Source organism: Phyllobates terribilis, unplaced genomic scaffold (genome assembly GCF_046119375.1).
Source record: "Phyllobates terribilis strain yellow unplaced genomic scaffold, ASM4611937v1 Scaffold_1__5_contigs__length_1240528914, whole genome shotgun sequence".
NCBI lineage: Eukaryota > Metazoa > Chordata > Amphibia > Anura > Dendrobatidae > Phyllobates > Phyllobates terribilis.
Window position 1 is genome coordinate 1231632764 of NW_027362761.1, and position 22055 is coordinate 1231654818.

The 22055-nt window shown below is 39.1% G+C and overlaps 1 protein-coding gene across 1 annotated transcript in view; it reads right to left on the reverse strand.

Moving 5' to 3' along the window:
• TLX2 (T cell leukemia homeobox 2) overlaps window positions 1-20444 on the reverse strand; it is a 149070-nt gene extending 128626 nt beyond the window's left edge. The window contains exon 1 of the mRNA XM_073657885.1: window positions 18467-20444. Coding sequence (XP_073513986.1) covers window positions 18467-18857 — 391 coding nt within the window. The 5' untranslated portion in view covers window positions 18858-20444. The remainder of the gene's footprint in view (window positions 1-18466) is intronic.
• Window positions 20445-22055: the final 1611 nt, after the last annotated feature.

The following is a 22055-nucleotide window of genomic DNA, read 5'->3' on the forward strand; positions in this document are numbered from 1 at the left end:
GAGATAATACTCTGATATATTCATATGTAGAGAATATAATCCCCCGACTCCTGGAGATAACACGCCAATATATTTGTATATAGAGAATATAATCCTCAGACTCCAGAAGATAACACCCCAATATATTTATATATAGAGAATATAATCCCCCGACTCCTGGAGAGAACACCCCGATATATTCATATATTGAGAATATAATCCCCCGACTCCAGGAGAGAACACCCCGATATATTCATATATAGAGAATATAATCCCATTACTCCCGGAGATAACACCCTGATAAATTCATATATAGAGTATATAATCCCCCGACTCCAGGAGATAACAACCGAATATATTCATATACAGAGAATATAATCCCCCGGCTCCAGGAGATAACACCCCGATATATTCATATATAGACAATATAATCCTCCGACTCCAGGAGATAACACCCTGATATATTCATTTATAAAGAATATAATCCCCCAACTCCAGGAGATAACCCCCCATAAATTCATATATACAGAATATCATCCCCCGACTCCCGGAGAGAACACACCGATATATTCATCTATAGAGAATATAATCCCCCGACTCCAGGAGATAACACCCCAATATATTCATATATAGAAAATATAATCCCCCAACTCCAGGAGATAACACCCCGATATATTCATTTATACAGAATATAATCCCCCAACTCCAGGAGAGAACACCCCAATATATTCAAATATAGAGAATATGATCCCCCGACTGCAGGAGATAACACCCTGATATATTCATTTATACAGAATATAATCCCCCAACTCCAGGAGAGAACACCCCAATATATTCATATATAGAGAATATAATCCTCCGACTCCAGGAGATAACACTCTGATATATTCATATATAGAGAATATAATCCCCCGACTCCAGGAGATAAGACCCCGATATATTCATATATACAGAATATAATCCATCGACTCCAGGAGATAACAACCCAATATATTCATATATAGAGAATATAATCCCCCGACTCTTGGCGATAACACCCCGATATATTCATGTATAGAGAATATAATCCCCCGACTCCAGGAGATAAGACCCCGATATATTCATATATACAGAATATAATCCCCCTACTCCAAGAGATAACACCCCGATATAATCATATATAGAGAATATAATCCCCCTACTCCAAAAGATAACACCCCGATATATTTATATATACAGACTATAATCCCAGACTCCAGGAGATAACACTCCAATATATTCATATATAGAGAATATAATCCCCCTACTCCAAGAGATAACACCCCGATATATTCATGTATAGAGAATATAATCCCCCGACTCCAGGAGATAACACCCCGATATATTTATATATAGAGAATATAATCCCCCGAGTCCAGGAGATAATACTCTGATATATTCATATATAGAGAATATAATCCCCCGACTCCAGGAGATAACACCCCAATATATTTATATATAGAGAATATAATCCCCAGACTCCAGGAGAGAACACCCCGATATATTCATATATAGGGAATATAATCCCATTACTCCAGGAGATAACAACCCAATATATTTATATACAGAGAATATTATCCCCCAACTCCAGGAGATAACACCCCAATATATTCATATATAGAGAATATAATCCTCCGACTCCAGGAGATAACACCCCAATGTATTCATATATACAGAATATAATCCCCCAACTCCAGGAGATAACACACCAATATATTAATATATAGAGAATATAATCCCCCGGCTCCAGGAGATAACACCCCGATATATTCATATATAGAGAATATAATCCCCTGACTCCAGGACACAACACCCCGATATATTCATATATAGACAATATAATCCTCCGACTCCAGGAGATAACACCCTGATATATTCATTTATAAAGAATATAATCCCCCAACTCCAGGAGATAACCCCCCATAAATTCATATATACAGAATATAATCCACCGACTCCAGGAGATAACACCCCGATATATTCATATATAGAGAATATCATCCCCCGACTCCCGGAGAGAACACACCGATATATTCATCTATAGAGAATATAATCCCCCGACTCCAGGAGATAACACCCCAATATATTCATATATAGAAAATATAATCCCCCAACTCCAGGAGATAACACCCCGATATATTCATTTATACAGAATATAATCCCCCAACTCCAGGAGAGAACACCCCAATATATTCAAATATAGAGAATATGATCCCCCGACTGCAGGAGATAACACCCTGATATATTCATTTATACAGAATATAATCCCCCAACTCCAGGAGAGAACACCCCAATATATTCATATATAGAGAATATAATCCTCCGACTCCAGGAGATAACACTCTGATATATTCATATATAGAGAATATAATCCCCCGACTCCAGGAGATAAGACCCCGATATATTCATATATAGAGAATATAATCCATCGACTCCAGGAGATAACAACCCAATATATTCATATATAGAGAATATAATCCCCCGACTCTTGGCGATAACACCCCGATAAATTCATGTATAGAGAATATAATCCCCCGACTCCAGGAGATAAGACCCCGATATATTCATATATACAGAATATAATCCCCCTACTCCAAGAGATAACACCCCGATATAATCATATATAGAGAATATAATCCCCCTACTCCAAGAGATAACACCCCGATATATTTATATATACAGACTATAATCCCAGACTCCAGGAGATAACACCCCGATATATTCATGTATAGAGAATATAATCCCCCGACTCCAGGAGATAACACCCCGATATATTTATATATAGAGAATATAATCCCCCGAGTCCAGGAGATAACACCCCAATATATTTATATATAGAGAATATAATCCCCAGACTCCAGGAGAGAACACCCCGATATATTCATATATAGGGAATATAATCCCATTACTCCAGGAGATAACAACCCAATATATTTATATACAGAGAATATTATCCCCCAACTCCAGGAGATAACACCCCAATATATTCATATATAGAGAATATAATCCTCCGACTCCAGGAGATAACACCCCAATGTATTCATATATACAGAATATAATCCCCCAACTCCAGGAGATAACACACCAATATATTAATATATAGAGAATATAATCCCCCGACTCCAGGAGATAACACCCCAATATATTCATATATGCAGAATACAATCCCCGACTCCAGGAGATAACACCCCGATATATTAATATATAGAGAATATAATCCCCCAACTCCAGGAGATAACACCCCAATATTTTCATATATACAGAATATAATCCCCCGGCTCCAGAATATAACACCCTGATATATTAATTTATAAAGAATATAATCCCCCAACTCCAGGAGATAACACCCCGATATATTCATATATAGAGAATATAATCCCCCGACTCCAAGAGATAACACCCCGATATAATCATATATAGAGAATATAATCCCCCCGACTCCACGAGATAGCACCCCGATATATTTATATATACAAACTATAATCCCAGACTCCAGGAGATAACACCCCGATATATTCATGTATAGAGAATATAATCCCCCGACTCCAGGAGATAACAACCCAATATATTCATATATAGAGAATATAATCCCCTAACTCCAGGGGAGAACACCCCGATATATTCATATATACAGAATATAATCCCCCGACTCCAGGAGGGAACACCCCGATATAATCATATATACACAATATAATCCCCTGACTCCAGGAGAGAACACCCCGATATATTTATATATAGAGAATATAATCCCCCGAGTCCAGGAGATAATACTCTGATATATTCATATATAGAGAATATAATCCCCCGACTCCAGGAGATAACACCCCAATATATTTATATATAGAGAATATAATCCCCAGACTCCAGGAGAGAACACCCCGATATATTCATATATAGGGAATATAATCCCATTACTCCAGGAGATAACACCACGATAAATTCATATATAGAGAATATAATCCCTCGAACCCAGGAGATAACACCCCAATATATTTATATATAGAGAATATAATCCCATTACTCCAGGAGATAACACGCCAATATATTCATATATACAGAATATAATCCCCCGACTCCAGGAGATAACACCCCGATTTATTAATATATATATAATATAATCCCCCGACTCCAGGAGATAACAACCCAATATATTCATATACAGAGAATATTATCCCCCAACTCCAGGAGATAACACCCCAATATATTCATATATAGAGAATATAATCCCCAGACTCCAGGAGATAACATCCCGATATATTCATATATACAGAATATAATCCCCGACTCCAGGAGATAACACTCCAATATATTAATATATAGAGAATATAATCCCTCAACTCCAGGAGATAACACCCCGATATATTCATATATAGAGAATATGATCCCCCGACTCCAGGAGATAACACCCCGATATTTTCATATATACAGAATATAATCCCCCGGCTCCAGAAGATAACACCCTGATATATTAATTTATACAGAATATAATCCCCCAACTCCAGGAGAGAACACCCCGATATATTCATATATAGAGAATATAATACCCTGACTCCAGGAGAGAACACCCCGATATATTCATATATAGAGAATATAATCCCCCAACTCCAAGAGATAAAACCCAGATATATTCATGTTTAGAGAATATAATCCCCCGACTCCAGGAGATAAGACCCCGATATATTCATATATAGAGAATATAATCCCCCAACTCCAGGAGAGAACACCCCAATATATTCATATATAGAGAATATAATCCCCCAACTCCAGGAGAGAACACCCCGATATTTTCATATATACAGAATATAATCCCCCAGCTCCAGAAGATAACACCCTGATATATTAATTTATACAGAATATAATCCCCCAACTCCAGGAGAGAACACCCCGATATATTCATATATAGAGAATATAAACCTCCGACTCCAGGAGATAACACCCCGATATATTCATATATAGAGAATATAATCCCCCGACTCCAGGAGAAAACACCCCGATATATTCATATATAGAGAATATAATCCCCCGACTCCAGGAGAAAACACCCCGATATATTAATATATAGAGAATATAATCCCCCGACTCCAGGAGATAAGACCCCGATATATTCATATATAGAGAATATAATCCCCCAACTCCAAGAGATAACACCCCGATATATTCATATATAGAGAATATAAACCTCCGACTCCAGGAGATAACACCCAGATATATTCATATATAGAGAATATAATCCCCCGACTCCAGGAGATAACACCCCGATATATTCATATATAGAGAATATAATCCCCCAACTCCAAGAGATAACACCCAGATATATTCATATATAGAGAATATAATCCCCCGACTCCAGGAGATAACACCCCGATATATTCATATATTGAGAATATAATCCCCCGACTCCAGGAGATAACACCCCAATATATTCATATATTGAGAATATAATCCCCCGACTCCTGGAGAGAACACCCCAATATATTCATATCTAGTATATATTTTTCACTGCTTGTGTGATCTGTCCTGAAAACTGCATTATATCTCCATGCAATGCTCTGCAGCCTATCAATTTCTGGTATATATTTTTCACTCCTCTAGCTTTTTTATTCCATGATACTTAAAGGTCATCACACTTACTTTAAGAGTTTATGATCCATGCCGAGTTTACTAGTCTGTTTTTTTTTTTTTTTTTTCCCTGCACTTTATGGTCTCCTGTTGTCTTTTAAGCTAGTGATTGATTGTTAATGAGTTAAATCTGTGCAGATCTAAGCAGATACGTCCCTATATATTGAGACTTAGTTAAGGGGAGGCATTTATGCGGGGGCATTTATGCATATAGCATTTATGCATACTTTATCGAAGTGCCATAATTTAGCAAAGTGCCCTGGCAGTTAGAAAATGGCATTGCTAATATTCATCTTTCTTCTCTTCTTACAGGTATATATTTTTCACTGCTTGTATGATCTGTCCTGAAAACTGCATTATATCTCCATGCAATGCTCTGCAGCCTATCAATTTCTGGTATATATTTTTCACTGCTTGTGTGATCTGTCCTGAAAACTGCATTATATCTCCATGCAATGCTCTGCAGCCTATCAATTTCTGGTATATATTTTTCACTGCTTGTGTGATCTGTCCTGAAAACTGCATTATATCTCCATGCAATGCTCTGCAGCCTATCAATTTCTGGTATATATTTTTCACTCCTCTAGCTTTTTTATTCCATGATACTTAAAGGTCATCACACTTACTTTAAGAGTTTATGATCCATGCCGAGTTTACTAGTCTGTTTTTTTTTTTTTTTTTTTTCCCTGCACTTTATGGTCTCCTGTTGTCTTTTAAGCTAGTGATTGATTGTTAATGAGTTAAATCTGTGCAGATCTAAGCAGATACGTCCCTATATATTGAGACTTAGTTAAGGGGAGGCATTTATGCGGGGGCATTTATGCATACTTTATCGAAGTGCCATAATTTAGCAAAGTGCCCTGGCAGTTAGAAAATGGCATTGCTAATATTCATCTTTCTTCTCTTCTTACAGGTATATATTTTTCACTGCTTGTGTGATCTGTCCTGAAAACTGCATTATATCTCCATGCAATGCTCTGCAGCCTATCAATTTCTGGTATATATTTTTCACTGCTTGTGTGATCTGTCCTGAAAACTGCATTATATCTCCATGCAATGCTCTGCAGCCTATCAATTTCTGGTATATATTTTTCACTGCTTGTGTGATCTGTCCTGAAAACTGCATTATATCTCCATGCAATGCTCTGCAGCCTATCAATTTCTGGTATATATTTTTCACTGCTTGTGTGATCTGTCCTGAAAACTGCATTATATCTCCATGCAATGCTCTGCAGCCTATCAATTTCTGGTATATATTTTTCACTCCTCTAGCTTTTTTATTCCATGATACTTAAAGGTCATCACACTTACTTTAAGAGTTTATGATCCATGCCGAGTTTACTAGTCTGTTTTTTTTTTTTTTTTTTTTTCCCTGCACTTTATGGTCTCCTGTTGTCTTTTAAGCTAGTGATTGTTAATGAGTTAAATCTGTGCAGATCTAAGCAGATACGTCCATATATATTGAGACTTAGTTAAGGGGAGGCATTTATGCGGGGGCATTTATGCATATAGCATTTATGCATACTTTATCGAAGTGCCATAATTTAGCAAAGTGCCCTGGCAGTTAGAAAATGGCATTGCTAATATTCATCTTTCTTCTCTTCTTACAGGTATATATTTTTCACTGCTTGTGTGATCTGTCCTGAAAACTGCATTATATCTCCATGCAATGCTCTGCAGCCTATCAATTTCTGGTATATATTTTTTCACTCCTCTAGCTTTTTTATTCCATGATACTTAAAGGTCATCACACTTACTTTAAGAGTTTATGATCCATGCCGAGTTTACTAGTCTGTTTTTGTTTTTTTTTTTCCCTGCACTTTATGGTCTCCTGTTGTCTTTTAAGCTAGTGATTGATTGTTAATGAGTTAAATCTGTGCAGATCTAAGCAGATACGTCCCTATATATTGAGACTTAGTTAAGGGGAGGCATTTATGCGGGGGCATTTATGCATATAGCATTTATGCATACTTTATCGAAGTGCCATAATTTAGCAAAGTGCCCTGGCAGTTAGAAAATGGCATTGCTAATATTCATCTTTCTTCTCTTCTTACAGGTATATATTTTTCACTGCTTGTGTGATCTGTCCTGAAAACTGCATTATATCTCCATGCAATGCTCTGCAGCCTATCAATTTCTGGTATATATTTTTTCACTCCTCTAGCTTTTTTATTCCATGATACTTAAAGGTCATCACACTTACTTTAAGAGTTTATGATCCATGCCGAGTTTACTAGTCTGTTTTTGTTTTTTTTTTTCCCTGCACTTTATGGTCTCCTGTTGTCTTTTAAGCTAGTGATTGATTGTTAATGAGTTAAATCTGTGCAGATCTAAGCAGATACGTCCCTATATATTGAGACTTAGTTAAGGGGCAGCATTTATGCGGGGGCATTTATGCATATAGCATTTATGCATACTTTATCGAAGTGCCATAATTTAGCAAAGTGCCCTGGCAGTTAGAAAATGGCATTGCTAATATTCATCTTTCTTCTCTTCTTACAGGTATATATTTTTCACTGCTTGTGTGATCTGTCCTGAAAACTGCATTATATCTCCATGCAATGCTCTGCAGCCTATCAATTTCTGGTATATATTTTTCACTGCTTGTGTGATCTGTCCTGAAAACTGCATTATATCTCCATGCAATGCTCTGCAGCCTATCAATTTCTGGTATATATTTTTCACTGCTTGTGTGATCTGTCCTGAAAACTGCATTATATCTCCATGCAATGCTCTGCAGCCTATCAATTTCTGGTATATATTTTTCACTCCTCTAGCTTTTTTATTCCATGATACTTAAAGGTCATCACACTTACTTTAAGAGTTTATGATCCATGCCGAGTTTACTAGTCTGTTTTTTTTTTTTTTTTTTCCCCTGCACTTTATGGTCTCCTGTTGTCTTTTAAGCTAGTGATTGATTGTTAATGAGTTAAATCTGTGCAGATCTAAGCAGATACGTCCCTATATATTGAGACTTAGTTAAGGGGCAGCATTTATGCGGGGGCATTTATGCATATAGCATTTATGCATACTTTATCGAAGTGCCATAATTTAGCAAAGTGCCCTGGCAGTTAGAAAATGGCATTGCTAATATTCATCTTTCTTCTCTTCTTACAGGTATATATTTTTCACTGCTTGTGTGATCTGTCCTGAAAACTGCATTATATCTCCATGCAATGCTCTGCAGCCTATCAATTTCTGGTATATATTTTTCACTGCTTGTGTGATCTGTCCTGAAAACTGCATTATATCTCCATGCAATGCTCTGCAGCCTATCAATTTCTGGTATATATTTTTCACTGCTTGTGTGATCTGTCCTGAAAACTGCATTATATCTCCATGCAATGCTCTGCAGCCTATCAATTTCTGGTATATATTTTTCACTCCTCTAGCTTTTTTTATTCCATGATACTTAAAGGTCATCACACTTACTTTAAGAGTTTATGATCCATGCCGAGTTTACTAGTCTGTTTTTTTTTTTTTTTTTTCCCTGCACTTTATGGTCTCCTGTTGTCTTTTAAGCTAGTGATTGTTAATGAGTTAAATCTGTGCAGATCTAAGCAGATACGTCCCTATATATTGAGACTTAGTTAAGGGGAGGCATTTATGCGGGGGCATTTATGCATATAGCATTTATGCATACTTTATCGAAGTGCCATAATTTAGCAAAGTGCCCTGGCAGTTAGAAAATGGCATTGCTAATATTCATCTTTCTTCTCTTCTTACAGGTATATATTTTTCACTGCTTGTGTGATCTGTCCTGAAAACTGCATTATATCTCCATGCAATGCTCTGCAGCCTATCAATTTCTGGGATATATTTTTTCACTCCTCTAGCTTTTTTATTCCATGATACTTAAAGGTCATCACACTTACTTTAAGAGTTTATGATCCATGCCGAGTTTACTAGTCTTTTTTTTTTTTTTTTTTCCCCTGCACTTTATGGTCTCCTGTTGTCTTTTAAGCTAGTGATTGATTGTTAATGAGTTAAATCTGTGCAGATCTAAGCAGATACGTCCCTATATATTGAGACTTAGTTAAGGGGAGGCATTTATGCGGGGGCATTTATGCATATAGCATTTATGCATACTTTATCGAAGTGCCATAATTTAGCAAAGTGCCCTGGCAGTTAGAAAATGGCATTGCTAATATTCATCTTTCTTCTCTTCTTACAGGTATATATTTTTCACTGCTTGTGTGATCTGTCCTGAAAACTGCATTATATCTCCATGCAATGCTCTGCAGCCTATCAATTTCTGGTATATATTTTTTCACTCCTCTAGCTTTTTTATTCCATGATACTTAAAGGTCATCACACTTACTTTAAGAGTTTATGATCCATGCCGAGTTTACTAGTCTGTTTTTGTTTTTTTTTTTCCCTGCACTTTATGGTCTCCTGTTGTCTTTTAAGCTAGTGATTGATTGTTAATGAGTTAAATCTGTGCAGATCTAAGCAGATACGTCCCTATATATTGAGACTTAGTTAAGGGGAGGCATTTATGCGGGGGCATTTATGCATATAGCATTTATGCATACTTTATCGAAGTGCCATAATTTAGCAAAGTGCCCTGGCAGTTAGAAAATGGCATTGCTAATATTCATCTTTCTTCTCTTCTTACAGGTATATATTTTTCACTGCTTGTGTGATCTGTCCTGAAAACTGCATTATATCTCCATGCAATGCTCTGCAGCCTATCAATTTCTGGTATATATTTTTTCACTCCTCTAGCTTTTTTATTCCATGATACTTAAAGGTCATCACACTTACTTTAAGAGTTTATGATCCATGCCGAGTTTACTAGTCTGTTTTTGTTTTTTTTTTTCCCTGCACTTTATGGTCTCCTGTTGTCTTTTAAGCTAGTGATTGATTGTTAATGAGTTAAATCTGTGCAGATCTAAGCAGATACGTCCCTATATATTGAGACTTAGTTAAGGGGAGGCATTTATGCGGGGGAATTTATGCATATAGCATTTATGCATACTTTATCGAAGTGCCATAATTTAGCAAAGTGCCCTGGCAGTTAGAAAATGGCATTGCTAATATTCATCTTTCTTCTCTTCTTACAGGTATATATTTTTCACTGCTTGTGTGATCTGTCCTGAAAACTGCATTATATCTCCATGCAATGCTCTGCAGCCTATCAATTTCTGGTATATATTTTTTCACTCCTCTAGCTTTTTTATTCCATGATACTTAAAGGTCATCACACTTACTTTAAGAGTTTATGATCCATGCCGAGTTTACTAGTCTGTTTTTGTTTTTTTTTTTTCCCTGCACTTTATGGTCTCCTGTTGTCTTTTAAGCTAGTGATTGATTGTTAATGAGTTAAATCTGTGCAGATCTAAGCAGATACGTCCCTATATATTGAGACTTAGTTAAGGGGCAGCATTTATGCGGGTGCATTTATGCATATAGCATTTATGCATACTTTATCGAAGTGCCATAATTTAGCAAAGTGCCCTGGCAGTTAGAAAATGGCATTGCTAATATTCATCTTTCTTCTCTTCTTACAGGTATATATTTTTCACTGCTTGTGTGATCTGTCCTGAAAACTGCATTATATCTCCATGCAATGCTCTGCAGCCTATCAATTTCTGGTATATATTTTTCACTGCTTGTGTGATCTGTCCTGAAAACTGCATTATATCTCCATGCAATGCTCTGCAGCCTATCAATTTCTGGTATATATTTTTTCACTCCTCTAGCTTTTTTATTCCATGATACTTAAAGGTCATCACACTTACTTTAAGAGTTTATGATCCATGCCGAGTTTACTAGTCTGTTTTTGTTTTTTTTTTTCCCTGCACTTTATGGTCTCCTGTTGTCTTTTAAGCTAGTGATTGATTGTTAATGAGTTAAATCTGTGCAGATCTAAGCAGATACGTCCCTATATATTGAGACTTAGTTAAGGGGCAGCATCTATGCGGGGGCATTTATGCATATAGCATTTATGCATACTTTATCGAAGTGCCATAATTTAGCAAAGTGCCCTGGCAGTTAGAAAATGGCAGTTGGACAGGGCAGGAGACAGGTAAGACATGCAAGACAAACCAACAAACTTGCTTACAGGTCATCTTTTTGGCAAACAGTATTCACCATTTGTATCTGTGCCATTTATTTTCTGGTTGCTACAATCATCCACATTCACCGTTCTCCCACAAATGCGGCACACTTCATCCATATTAATCCCTCACTCCTCTCTTCTCCTATGTACAGTTGTCATGCTCTCTTCACAATGTTATACCACGCAGATCCATTCATTCCCACCATACAACGCAGGAAACGCTCTCACAAATCACTCAATCATCTGCTCACTCTCTGTATCTTCCTTCTATTAGTCGCAGGTGATATTTCTCCCAACCCAGGACCCTCCAGTAATAATAACACTAACTCTTTCCCTGTTGCATTCAAAAACCCTGCTAATCTCATTAATATTCCCTGCATATCTTCTGTCTCATTCAACTGTGCCCTTTGGAATGCACGCTCAGCTTGTAATAAACTCTCTTACATCCATGACTTTTTCCTCTCTAATTCCCTCAACCTTCTGGCTCTCACTGAAACCTGGATCCAGCAGTCGGACACCACCGCCGCTGCAGCTCTCTCCTATGGTGGCCTACATTTCTCTCATACCCCGCGACCTGACAACAGATCAGGTGGAGGTGTTGGTCTGCTTCTTTCAACAAAATGTACTTTTCAGGTTATCCCCCCTGTACCCTCCCTTATCTTCCCGTCCTTTGAGGCCCACACAGTCAGACTCTACCGGCCCTTCTCCCTGCGAGTGGCGGTTGTCTATCGCCCTCCAGGTCCCTCCCGTCAGTTCCTGGATCACTTTGCTGCCTGGCTTACAAATTTTCTATCCTGCGACATCCCCACGATAATCATGGGAGACTTTAACATCCCAATTGGCGATCCTCTTTCCCCATCTGCCACGCATCTTTTATCATTAACCTCCTCCTTCGGCCTTTCACAGCTTGCTAATTCTCCTACACATGAGGACGGGAACACATTGGACCTGATCTTCTCCCGGCTTTGCTCAGTACATGACTTTACTAACTCTCCCCTTCCACTCTCTGACCATAATCTTCTTTCATTCTCTGTCAAGAACTGTGACTCTACTCAAGACACTCCCACCGTCCACACTTATAGAAATTTACGCGCCATTAACACCCAGAAATTTATAAAAAGGTTGCAATCATCATTGGCCCCAATCTCATCCCTCTCATGTCCCGACTCTGCATTGAAGCATTATAACAAAATAATGCTATGCGCCCTGGATGAAGCCGCACCTCCTACACAAAGAACAATTCGGCATAGACGGCGACAACCCTGGCACACGCCTCAAACACGTCTTCTCCAGAGGTACTCCAGGTGCGCTGAACGGTGGTGGAGAAAATCAAATCTGCCCGAAGATTTCCTCCACTATAAATTTATGCTGAAAACATATAACTCTGCCCTTCACCTCTCCAAACAAACCTGCTTTAACAACCTCATCATCTCACTTTCCAATAATCCTAAACGACTCTTTGACACGTTTCATTCTCTCCTCAATCAAACAGCACAGGCCCCGACCACCGACCTCAGCGCTGACGATCTGGCTAACTATTTCAAAGAAAAAATTGACCATATCCGACAGGAAATTTTCTCCCAATCCCCAAATGTTATGCATGCTCCCCCCCGCCACATTGTATCTTGCTCATTTTCTGACTTCGAACCAGTCACGGAAGATGAAGTGATCAGGCTCCTTGCATCTTCTCGCCCTACCACCTGCACCAGCGACCCTATTCCCTCACATCTCCTTCAGTCCCTTGCTCCAGCTGTCACCTCTCACCTAACTAAAATTTTCAACCTTTCCCTCTCATCTGGTATCTTTCCCTCTTCTTTTAAACACGCCAGCATACATCCATTACTTAAAAAACCATCCCTCGACCAGAACTGCACGGCCAACTACAGACCTGTTTCCAATCTTCCCTTTATCTCTAAACTCCTGGAACGCCTGGTCCACTCCCGCCTAATCCGCTATCTCTCAGACAACTCTCTTCTTGACCCTTTACAATCTGGTTTCCGCTCTTTACATTCTACTGAAACTGCCCTCACTAAAGTCTCTAATGATCTACTAACAGCTAAATCTAATGGTCACTACTCCCTGCTGATTCTCCTGGATCTCTCTGCAGCATTCGACACTGTGGATCACCAGCTCCTCCTCACTATGCTCCGCACTATTGGCCTCAAGGACACGGTTCTCTCCTGGTTCTCCTCTTATCTCTCTGACCGCTCCTTCTCTGTGTCTTTTGCCGGCTCCTCCTCCTCCCTACTTCCTCTTACTGTCGGGGTTCCTCAAGGATCAGTCCTAGGCCCCCTTCTTTTCTCCTTATACACCGCTCCTATTGGACAAACAATCAGTAGATTCGGTTTTCAGTACCATCTCTATGATAATGACACACAATTATACACCTCTGCTCCGGACATCACCCCTGCATTACTACAAAACACCAGTGATTGTCTTTCTGCTGTGTCTAACATTATGTCCTCCCTCTACCTAAAACTGAATCTGTCAAAAACTGAACTACTCGTCTTTCCTCCATTAATCTACCTGTGCCCGATATTGCCATCTCCGTTTGTGGCTCAACCATTACTCCCCAGCTACAAGCCCGCTGTCTTGGGGTCATTTTTGATTCAGATCTTTCTTTCACTCCTCACATCAGATCACTTGCTCGTTCATGTCATCTACACCTCAAAAACATCTCAAGAATCAGGACTTTTCTCACCTTTGACTCGGCAAAAACTCTTACTGTCGCTCTTATTCATTCTCGTCTTGACTATTGCAACGCTCTACTAATCGGTCTCCCTCTTACTAAACTCTCCCCTCTCCAATCCGTCCTGAATGCAGCAGCCAGGATCATATTCCTCGCCAACCGCTACTCAGATGCCTCTTCCCTGTGCCAGTCATTGCATTGGTTACCCATCCAATATAGAGTTCGTTTTAAACTTATCACGCTTACCTACAAAGCGCTCCATGCTTCAGTACCCCCCTACATCTCCTCCCTTGTCTCAGTCTACCACCCTACACGTGCCCTCCGTTCTGCAAATGACTTGAAACTAAAATCCTCCATAATCCGAACTTCCCACTCCCGTCTCCAAGATTTCTCGCGTGCTGCACCAATTCTCTGGAATGCACTACCCAGGACAGTTCGATTAATTCCCAATACCCACAGTTTCAAGCGAACCCTAAAAACACATTTCTTTAGACTGGCGTATCACCTAAACACACTCTGTCCATCCCAGCTTTCCCCCATATTAAAATCTTCTTCAACTTCGGGTTCAAACCATCCATGCACATAAAAGCCTCTGTCAGGACTGCACACATACTGGCTGGCGACCAGTCCATGTATTATTATTTATCCTATTCAGTATATCAAGGCTGCATTATACAATATATGTACTTTTACCTTTTGTGTCTCCCCCACTTCCTCATAGACTGTAAGCTCGCGAGCAGGGCCCTCACTCCGTTCGATATGAGATATGCTTATTCTGTATTGTCTGTATAAGTCCCCCCTAAAATTTGTAAAGTGCTGCGGAATATGTTGGCGCTATAAAAATAAACTATTATTATTATTATTATTATTATCTAGAGAATATAATCCCCCGACTCCAGGAGATAAAACCCAATATATTCATATATAGAGAATATAATCCCCCGACTCCAGGAGATAACACCCCGATATATTCATATATAGAGAATATAATCCCTCGACTCCTGGAGATAACACCCCAATATATTTGTATATAGAGAATATAATCCTCAGACTCCAGAAGATAACACCCCAATATATTTATATATAGAGAATATAATCCCCCGACTCCTGGAGAGAACACCCCAATATATTCATATATAGAGAATATAATCCATCGACTCCAGGAGATAACACCCCAATATATTCATGTATAGAGAATATAATCCCCCGACTCCAGGAGATAAGACCCCGATATATTCATATATACAGAATATAATCCCAGACTCCAGGAGATAACACCCCGATATATTCATGTATAGAGAATATAATCCCCCGACTCCAGGAGATAACAACCCAATATATTCATATATTCCGAATATAATCCCTCGACTTCAGGAGATAACACCCTAATATATTCATATACAGACAATATAATCCCCCGACTTCAGGAGATAATACCCCAATATATTCATATATAGAGAATATAATCCCCCGACTCCAGGAGATAACACCGCGATATATTTATATATACAGAATATAATCCCCGACTCCACGAGATAACACCCCGATATATTCATATATAGAAAATATAATCCCCCGACTCCAGGAGAGAACACCCCAATATATTCAAATATTGAGAATATAATCCCCCGACTCCAGGAGATAATACTCTGATATATTCATATACAGAATATAATCCCCCAACTCCAGGAGAGAACACCCCAATATATTCATATATTGAGAATATAATCCCCCGACTCCTGGAGAGAACACCCCAATATATTCAAATATTGAGAATATAATCCCCCGACTCCAGGAGATAATACTCTGATATATTCATATACAGAATATAATCCCCCGACTCCAGGAGAGAACACCCCAATATATTCATATATTGAGAATATAATCCCCCGACTCCAGGAGATAACACCCCGATATATTCATATACAGAGAATATTATCCCCCGACTCCAGGAGATAACACCCCAATATATTCATATATTGAGAATATAATCCCCCGACTCCTGGAGAGAACACCCCAATATATTCATATCTAGAGAATATAATCCCCCGACTCCAGGAGAGAACACCCCAATATATTCATATATAGAGAATATAATCCCCCGACTCCAGGAGATAATACTCTGATATATTCATATGTAGAGAATATAATCCCTCGACTCCTGGAGATAACACCCCAATATATTTGTATATAGAGAATATAATCCTCAGACTCCAGAAGATAACACCCCAATATATTTATATATAGAGAATATAATCCCCCGACTCCTGGAGATAACACCCCAATATATTCATATATAGAGAATATAATCCCATTGCTCCCGGAGATAACACCCCGATAAATTCATATATAGAGTATATAATCCCCCGACTCCAGGAGATAACAACCGAATATATTCATATACAGAGAATATTATCCCCCAACTCCAGGAGAGAACACCCCAATATTTTCATATATACAGAATATAATCCCCCGGCTCCAGGAGATAATACCCCAATATATTCATATACAGAGAATATTATCTCCCGACTCCAGGAGAGAACACCCCGATATATTCATATATAGAGAATATAATCCTCCGACTCCAGGAGATAACACCCTGATATATTCATATATAGAGAATATAATCCCCCCGACTCCAGGAGATAACACCCCAATATATTCATATACAGAGAATATTATCTCCCGACTCCAGGAGAGAACACCCCGATATATTCACATATAGAGAATATAATCCCCCAACTCCAGGAGATAACCCCCCCATAAATTCATATATACAGAATATAATCCCCCGACCTCAGGAGATAATACCCCAATATATTCATATACAGAGAATATTATCTCCCGACTCCAGGAGAGAACACCCCGATATATTCATGTACAGAGAATATAATCCCCCGACTCCAGGAGATAATACTCTGATATATTCATATACAGAATATAATCCCCCGACTCCAGGAGAGAACACCCTGATATATTCATATATAGAGAATATAATCCCCCGACTCCAGGAGATAACACCCCGATATATTCATATATAGAGAATATAATTCCCCGACACTTGGCGATAACACCCCGATATATTCATATATTGATGATATAATCCACCGATTCCAGGAGAGAACACCCCGATATATTTATATCTAGAGAATATAATCCCCGACTCCAGGAGAGAACACCCCGATATATTTATATATAGAGAATATAATCCCCGACTCCAGGAGATAACACCCCGATATATTCCTATATAGAGAATATAATCCCCTGACTCCAGGAGATAATGCCTCAATATATTAATATATATAGAATATAATCCCCCGACTCCAGGAGAGAACACCCCGATATATTCCTATATAGAGAATATAATCCCCTGACTCCAGGAGATAATGCCTCAATATATTAATATATATAGAATATAATCCCCCGACTCCAGGAGAGAACACCCCAATATATTCATATATAGAGAATATAATCCCCTGACTCCAGGAGATAATGCCTCAATATATTAATATATATAGAATATAATCCCCCGACTCCAGGAGAGAACACCCCAATATATTCATATATAGAGAATATAATCCCCTGACTCCAGGAGATAATGCCTCAATATATTAATATATATAGAATATAATCCCCCAACTCCAGGAGATAACCCCCCCATAAATTCATATATACAGAATATAATCCCCCGACTCCAGGAGATAACACCCCGATATATTCATATATAGAGAATATAATCCCCCGACTCCAGTTGAGAGCACCCTGATATATTCATATATAGAGAATATAATCCCCCGACTCCAGGAGATAACACCCCGATATATTCATATATAGAGAATATAATTCCCCGACACTTGGCGATAACACCCCGATATATTCATATATAGAGAATATAATCCCATGACTCCAGGAGATAATGCCCCAATATATTAATATATATAGAATATAATCCCCCGACTCCAGGAGAGAACACCCCAATATATTCATATATAGAGAATATAATCCCCTGACTCCAGGAGAGAATACCCCGATAAACTCATCTATTAGCAGTATATATGTTCATGTCCTGCATCCTCTTTCCCCCGTATCCCATTCACCTGACATCCTTTCCTTTGGGGGTCTTTTGCTGGTTTCCATCCATGGGAATGAGATTGCAGAGAATCCTGTCATCGCTGTCATTGTGGGGAGGTTTGGTACTCCATTTGTAGGGGTCACTTGCGGCAGTGGCCTGTGAGCTGGCACTCTTATCACCCCTGCTGGTCGGACATTAACATTCATGCTGACGTCCATCCTCATGTTGAGGCTGTAGGCAGAGCTGGCCGGACCAAACATGGCACAGTAGGCTCCAGCTCCATGAGGCTCCTGCTCCTCCGTCCTTGTATACTGGTAGCCTGCACCCTGCTCTGGGCTATTTAGGATTTGGTCAATCCCAAAACTGATGGGTTCATGATGACTCGTCGGGTCTTGTGCCATGGCCAGAGGATCCATGAAGTTTGGGCCTTATTTTTTGCACACCTCTAAACGGTTTGGTTGAAATAGTGGGGAGCTGGGGTCTGGCACCACATCTATACCATGGGCCCACTGGATGCGGACAAAGCTTAGTTGTGCATTGAGGGGGGATCAGGACATAGTGGGAGTGCAGATGACGATGTCCAGGGGTGCAGGGAGTTACTCCACTCTGGTGAAGGAGAAGATCGTTTTGGTGGGATTAATACTGGTAATGATGTAGTCTGAAGATCTTATTGGGTGCAGCCCAGGGATCTCCTCTCTGAAGGTCAATGATGAAGTGCAGATTTAGCTTGGGTTTTGCGTATGGGGAGATAAGTTGTTATTCCAGGTTCCACAATAATCCTGCCTTACTCTCGACCATGAGCAGCTTTCCTCCAGGATAGTGTGTATTTTAGAGAAGGTCTGAAACTTGCAAGGCTATTTTAGTGGCCTAATTGTCCAGAAGGAACCTTCTACTTGATGTCATGGGAGAATTTTTGAAGCATCCTTGGGTTTTCGTTGTACTATGAAGCAATGCAGGGAACCAGCTGTACTACATGACAATGACTGAATCCCTAGCAGAAAGCGCAGCGTTGACCACTTGGCTTGGTTGGGTTTCAATATAATCATTCCTTGGTATTGTATAGAGTTTGTGCAGCTTAATAAAACCTACTGCTCCTGAATACGTTTCCATCTCAATAACCGGTTCTCCTTTAGGGTCCAGCAAATATCCCACGATTAGGTCACAGCTTGTTCATGTAACCCAAAATTTTCAAGGACAAGAGCTTCATGTTGGGTCGTTGCTGAGTGGAGAACCTGGGGAGAGGCTGACAGGGATCGGTACGTCATAATCACTGAATTCTAAGGTCATGTAAACCTTTGGCCTGAATCCTCCTGTTCACATTTTTATTTCCCAAATCTTGACATAGTCCTTAATATTGTTCACTGATATTGGGCCACAGGTGAACCAGGACTGGACACATATCTTATTTATAACATTGCTGTCCTCCACCAGTTTCAGGTCCTGCTCATCTATAGCATTACTGTCCTCCACCAGGGTCAGCTCCTTCACCAGGGTAAGTTCTCACTTTTCTATTCCATTACTGTCCTCCACCAGTTCAGGTTCTAATCCTATATTGATGTCTTCCACCAGGGTGAAGTCCTGCTTTTATATATTATTGTTGTATTTCCTCAAGGATAGTTCTTTCCTTTAGGTTCAGGTCCTGTTTCTTTATATTATAGTTTTCCTGTCTCAGGGTCAGGTCCTTCCCTCAGGGTTGGATCCGTGTCTCAGGGTCAGGTCCTTATCTCAGGATCATGTCCTTCGCTCAGGGTCAGGTACATCTCTCAGGTCAGGGTCTTCTTTCAGGGTCATGTTCTTCCCTCAGGATCAGGTCCTTCCGTCAGGGTCAGGTCCATCTTTGAGGGTCAGGTCTTGATCCTCTGTCCAGTACAGTAGTTCTGTATAGTTGGGACTATCTCACACAATAATCACTGTGAGTTTCATGTGTCTGTCCTGGAAATCATGTAAACCAGAGGCAAAGACCAAAAAGCAGCCTCCCCCAATACACACACTGGGAGGGAGTCGATCTTTAACCCCTTTTCTACTGGACAAGACAAAGGATGAGAGGAGCAGACTCATAATGAGCAATGAGCAATATCCATCAAGGGTCACTGACAGGAGAAAATCACAAAACAGCAGAGGAACATGTAAAAGACAGCGCACATACAACGAGGATTGTAAGAGGTCATCCCAACCACAAAACCCCCCAGGAGATGAAGCCCCGATAGATACGGCTACGAGCCAGGAAATCAGTCCCTTACTACTGCGCGGTCATCAATGACATTACTGTTATCATTGTTATTATTATTATTATTATTGTTATTATTGTTATTATTATTATCATTGTTATTATTATTATTGTTCTTTTTACGATTGCTGTTCTCATTATTATTATCATTGTGGTTGTTATGATTGTTGATATTATTAGTTTTATTATCATTGTTATTATTCTGTTTCTTCATGTACAGTTTTGTTAGGGATATTTCTCTATTTCACTGATCTTGGGTGACACATTACCTTCTGTATCCCAATATGTCTTCTTTGCTGCTTATTCTGCCTGTCTGAGCGCGCGTTATGGTTATTTCCCATTCTCTACATACATGTTACAATTCGAAATATTGATACATTCTCTTTTGGATATAAACTTCATAGTGAATACTTAATTCCACCCTATTTTACAATATTTCTCTGTCTTGCGCCAGTATTTCATTTTTATACCAGCGGTGTCCTAGTGACGAGCAGCCATGCGTCACCTCTATAGGAGACCCCACTGATCGTACACCGCTGTCACACTGTGGTCCCTGATCCCACACATTTATATACACAGTATATTATAATATCATGTATAGCATTAATAAGCTATACTTATTATTACACATTCTGAATTATTCCCTGATCCCTATTGTTGGATTTCCATTGGACGCTTCTCTTTTTGGGGATCATGTGATTGTGTTCAGGACTCATTTAGTCATTTAACAATACCACTCCACTATGCTGGGGACATTGTTGTTTCTACTATTATTATTATTATGATTATTATTGCTACTATAGTCATTATTATTAGGGCATTGTTGTTTCTGTTATATTATTATTGCTGGTCATAGTTGGGAGGACATGTTTTGGGAGCGGTAGTGATTCTGTTCATGATTTTTTATTATTATTATTATTATTATTATTATTATATATTTTTATTAGGGTATTGTTGCTTCTGTTCTATTATTGTTGTGATTATTACTTTTATTAGTTGGGGAAGTGTATTGGGAGAGGTAGTGATTTTTATGCTCTTCAACTAAACAGTCTTAATAGTAACTTATTTCCATCTGCCGTCAGATATTTAACCTCATATATGCCCCCTGTGACATCACACAATTTGTTAACTATATAGAACAGAGAAAGTTATGATACAAACGTATGTAAGAAGTGCTGGACTGTAAGGACACATCCTCAATAAATACATAAGATCATTGTGAAGGTTCATATGCAGCAGTGATCCAGTAATCCATGATCCACTGCTCTCCGGCGGTGATCTAGTATTTCGTGATCCACTGCGCTCCAGAGGTGATCTAGTTAACCATTATCCACTGCACTCCAGCAATGATCTAGTTAACCATTATTTACTGCACTCCGGCGGTGAT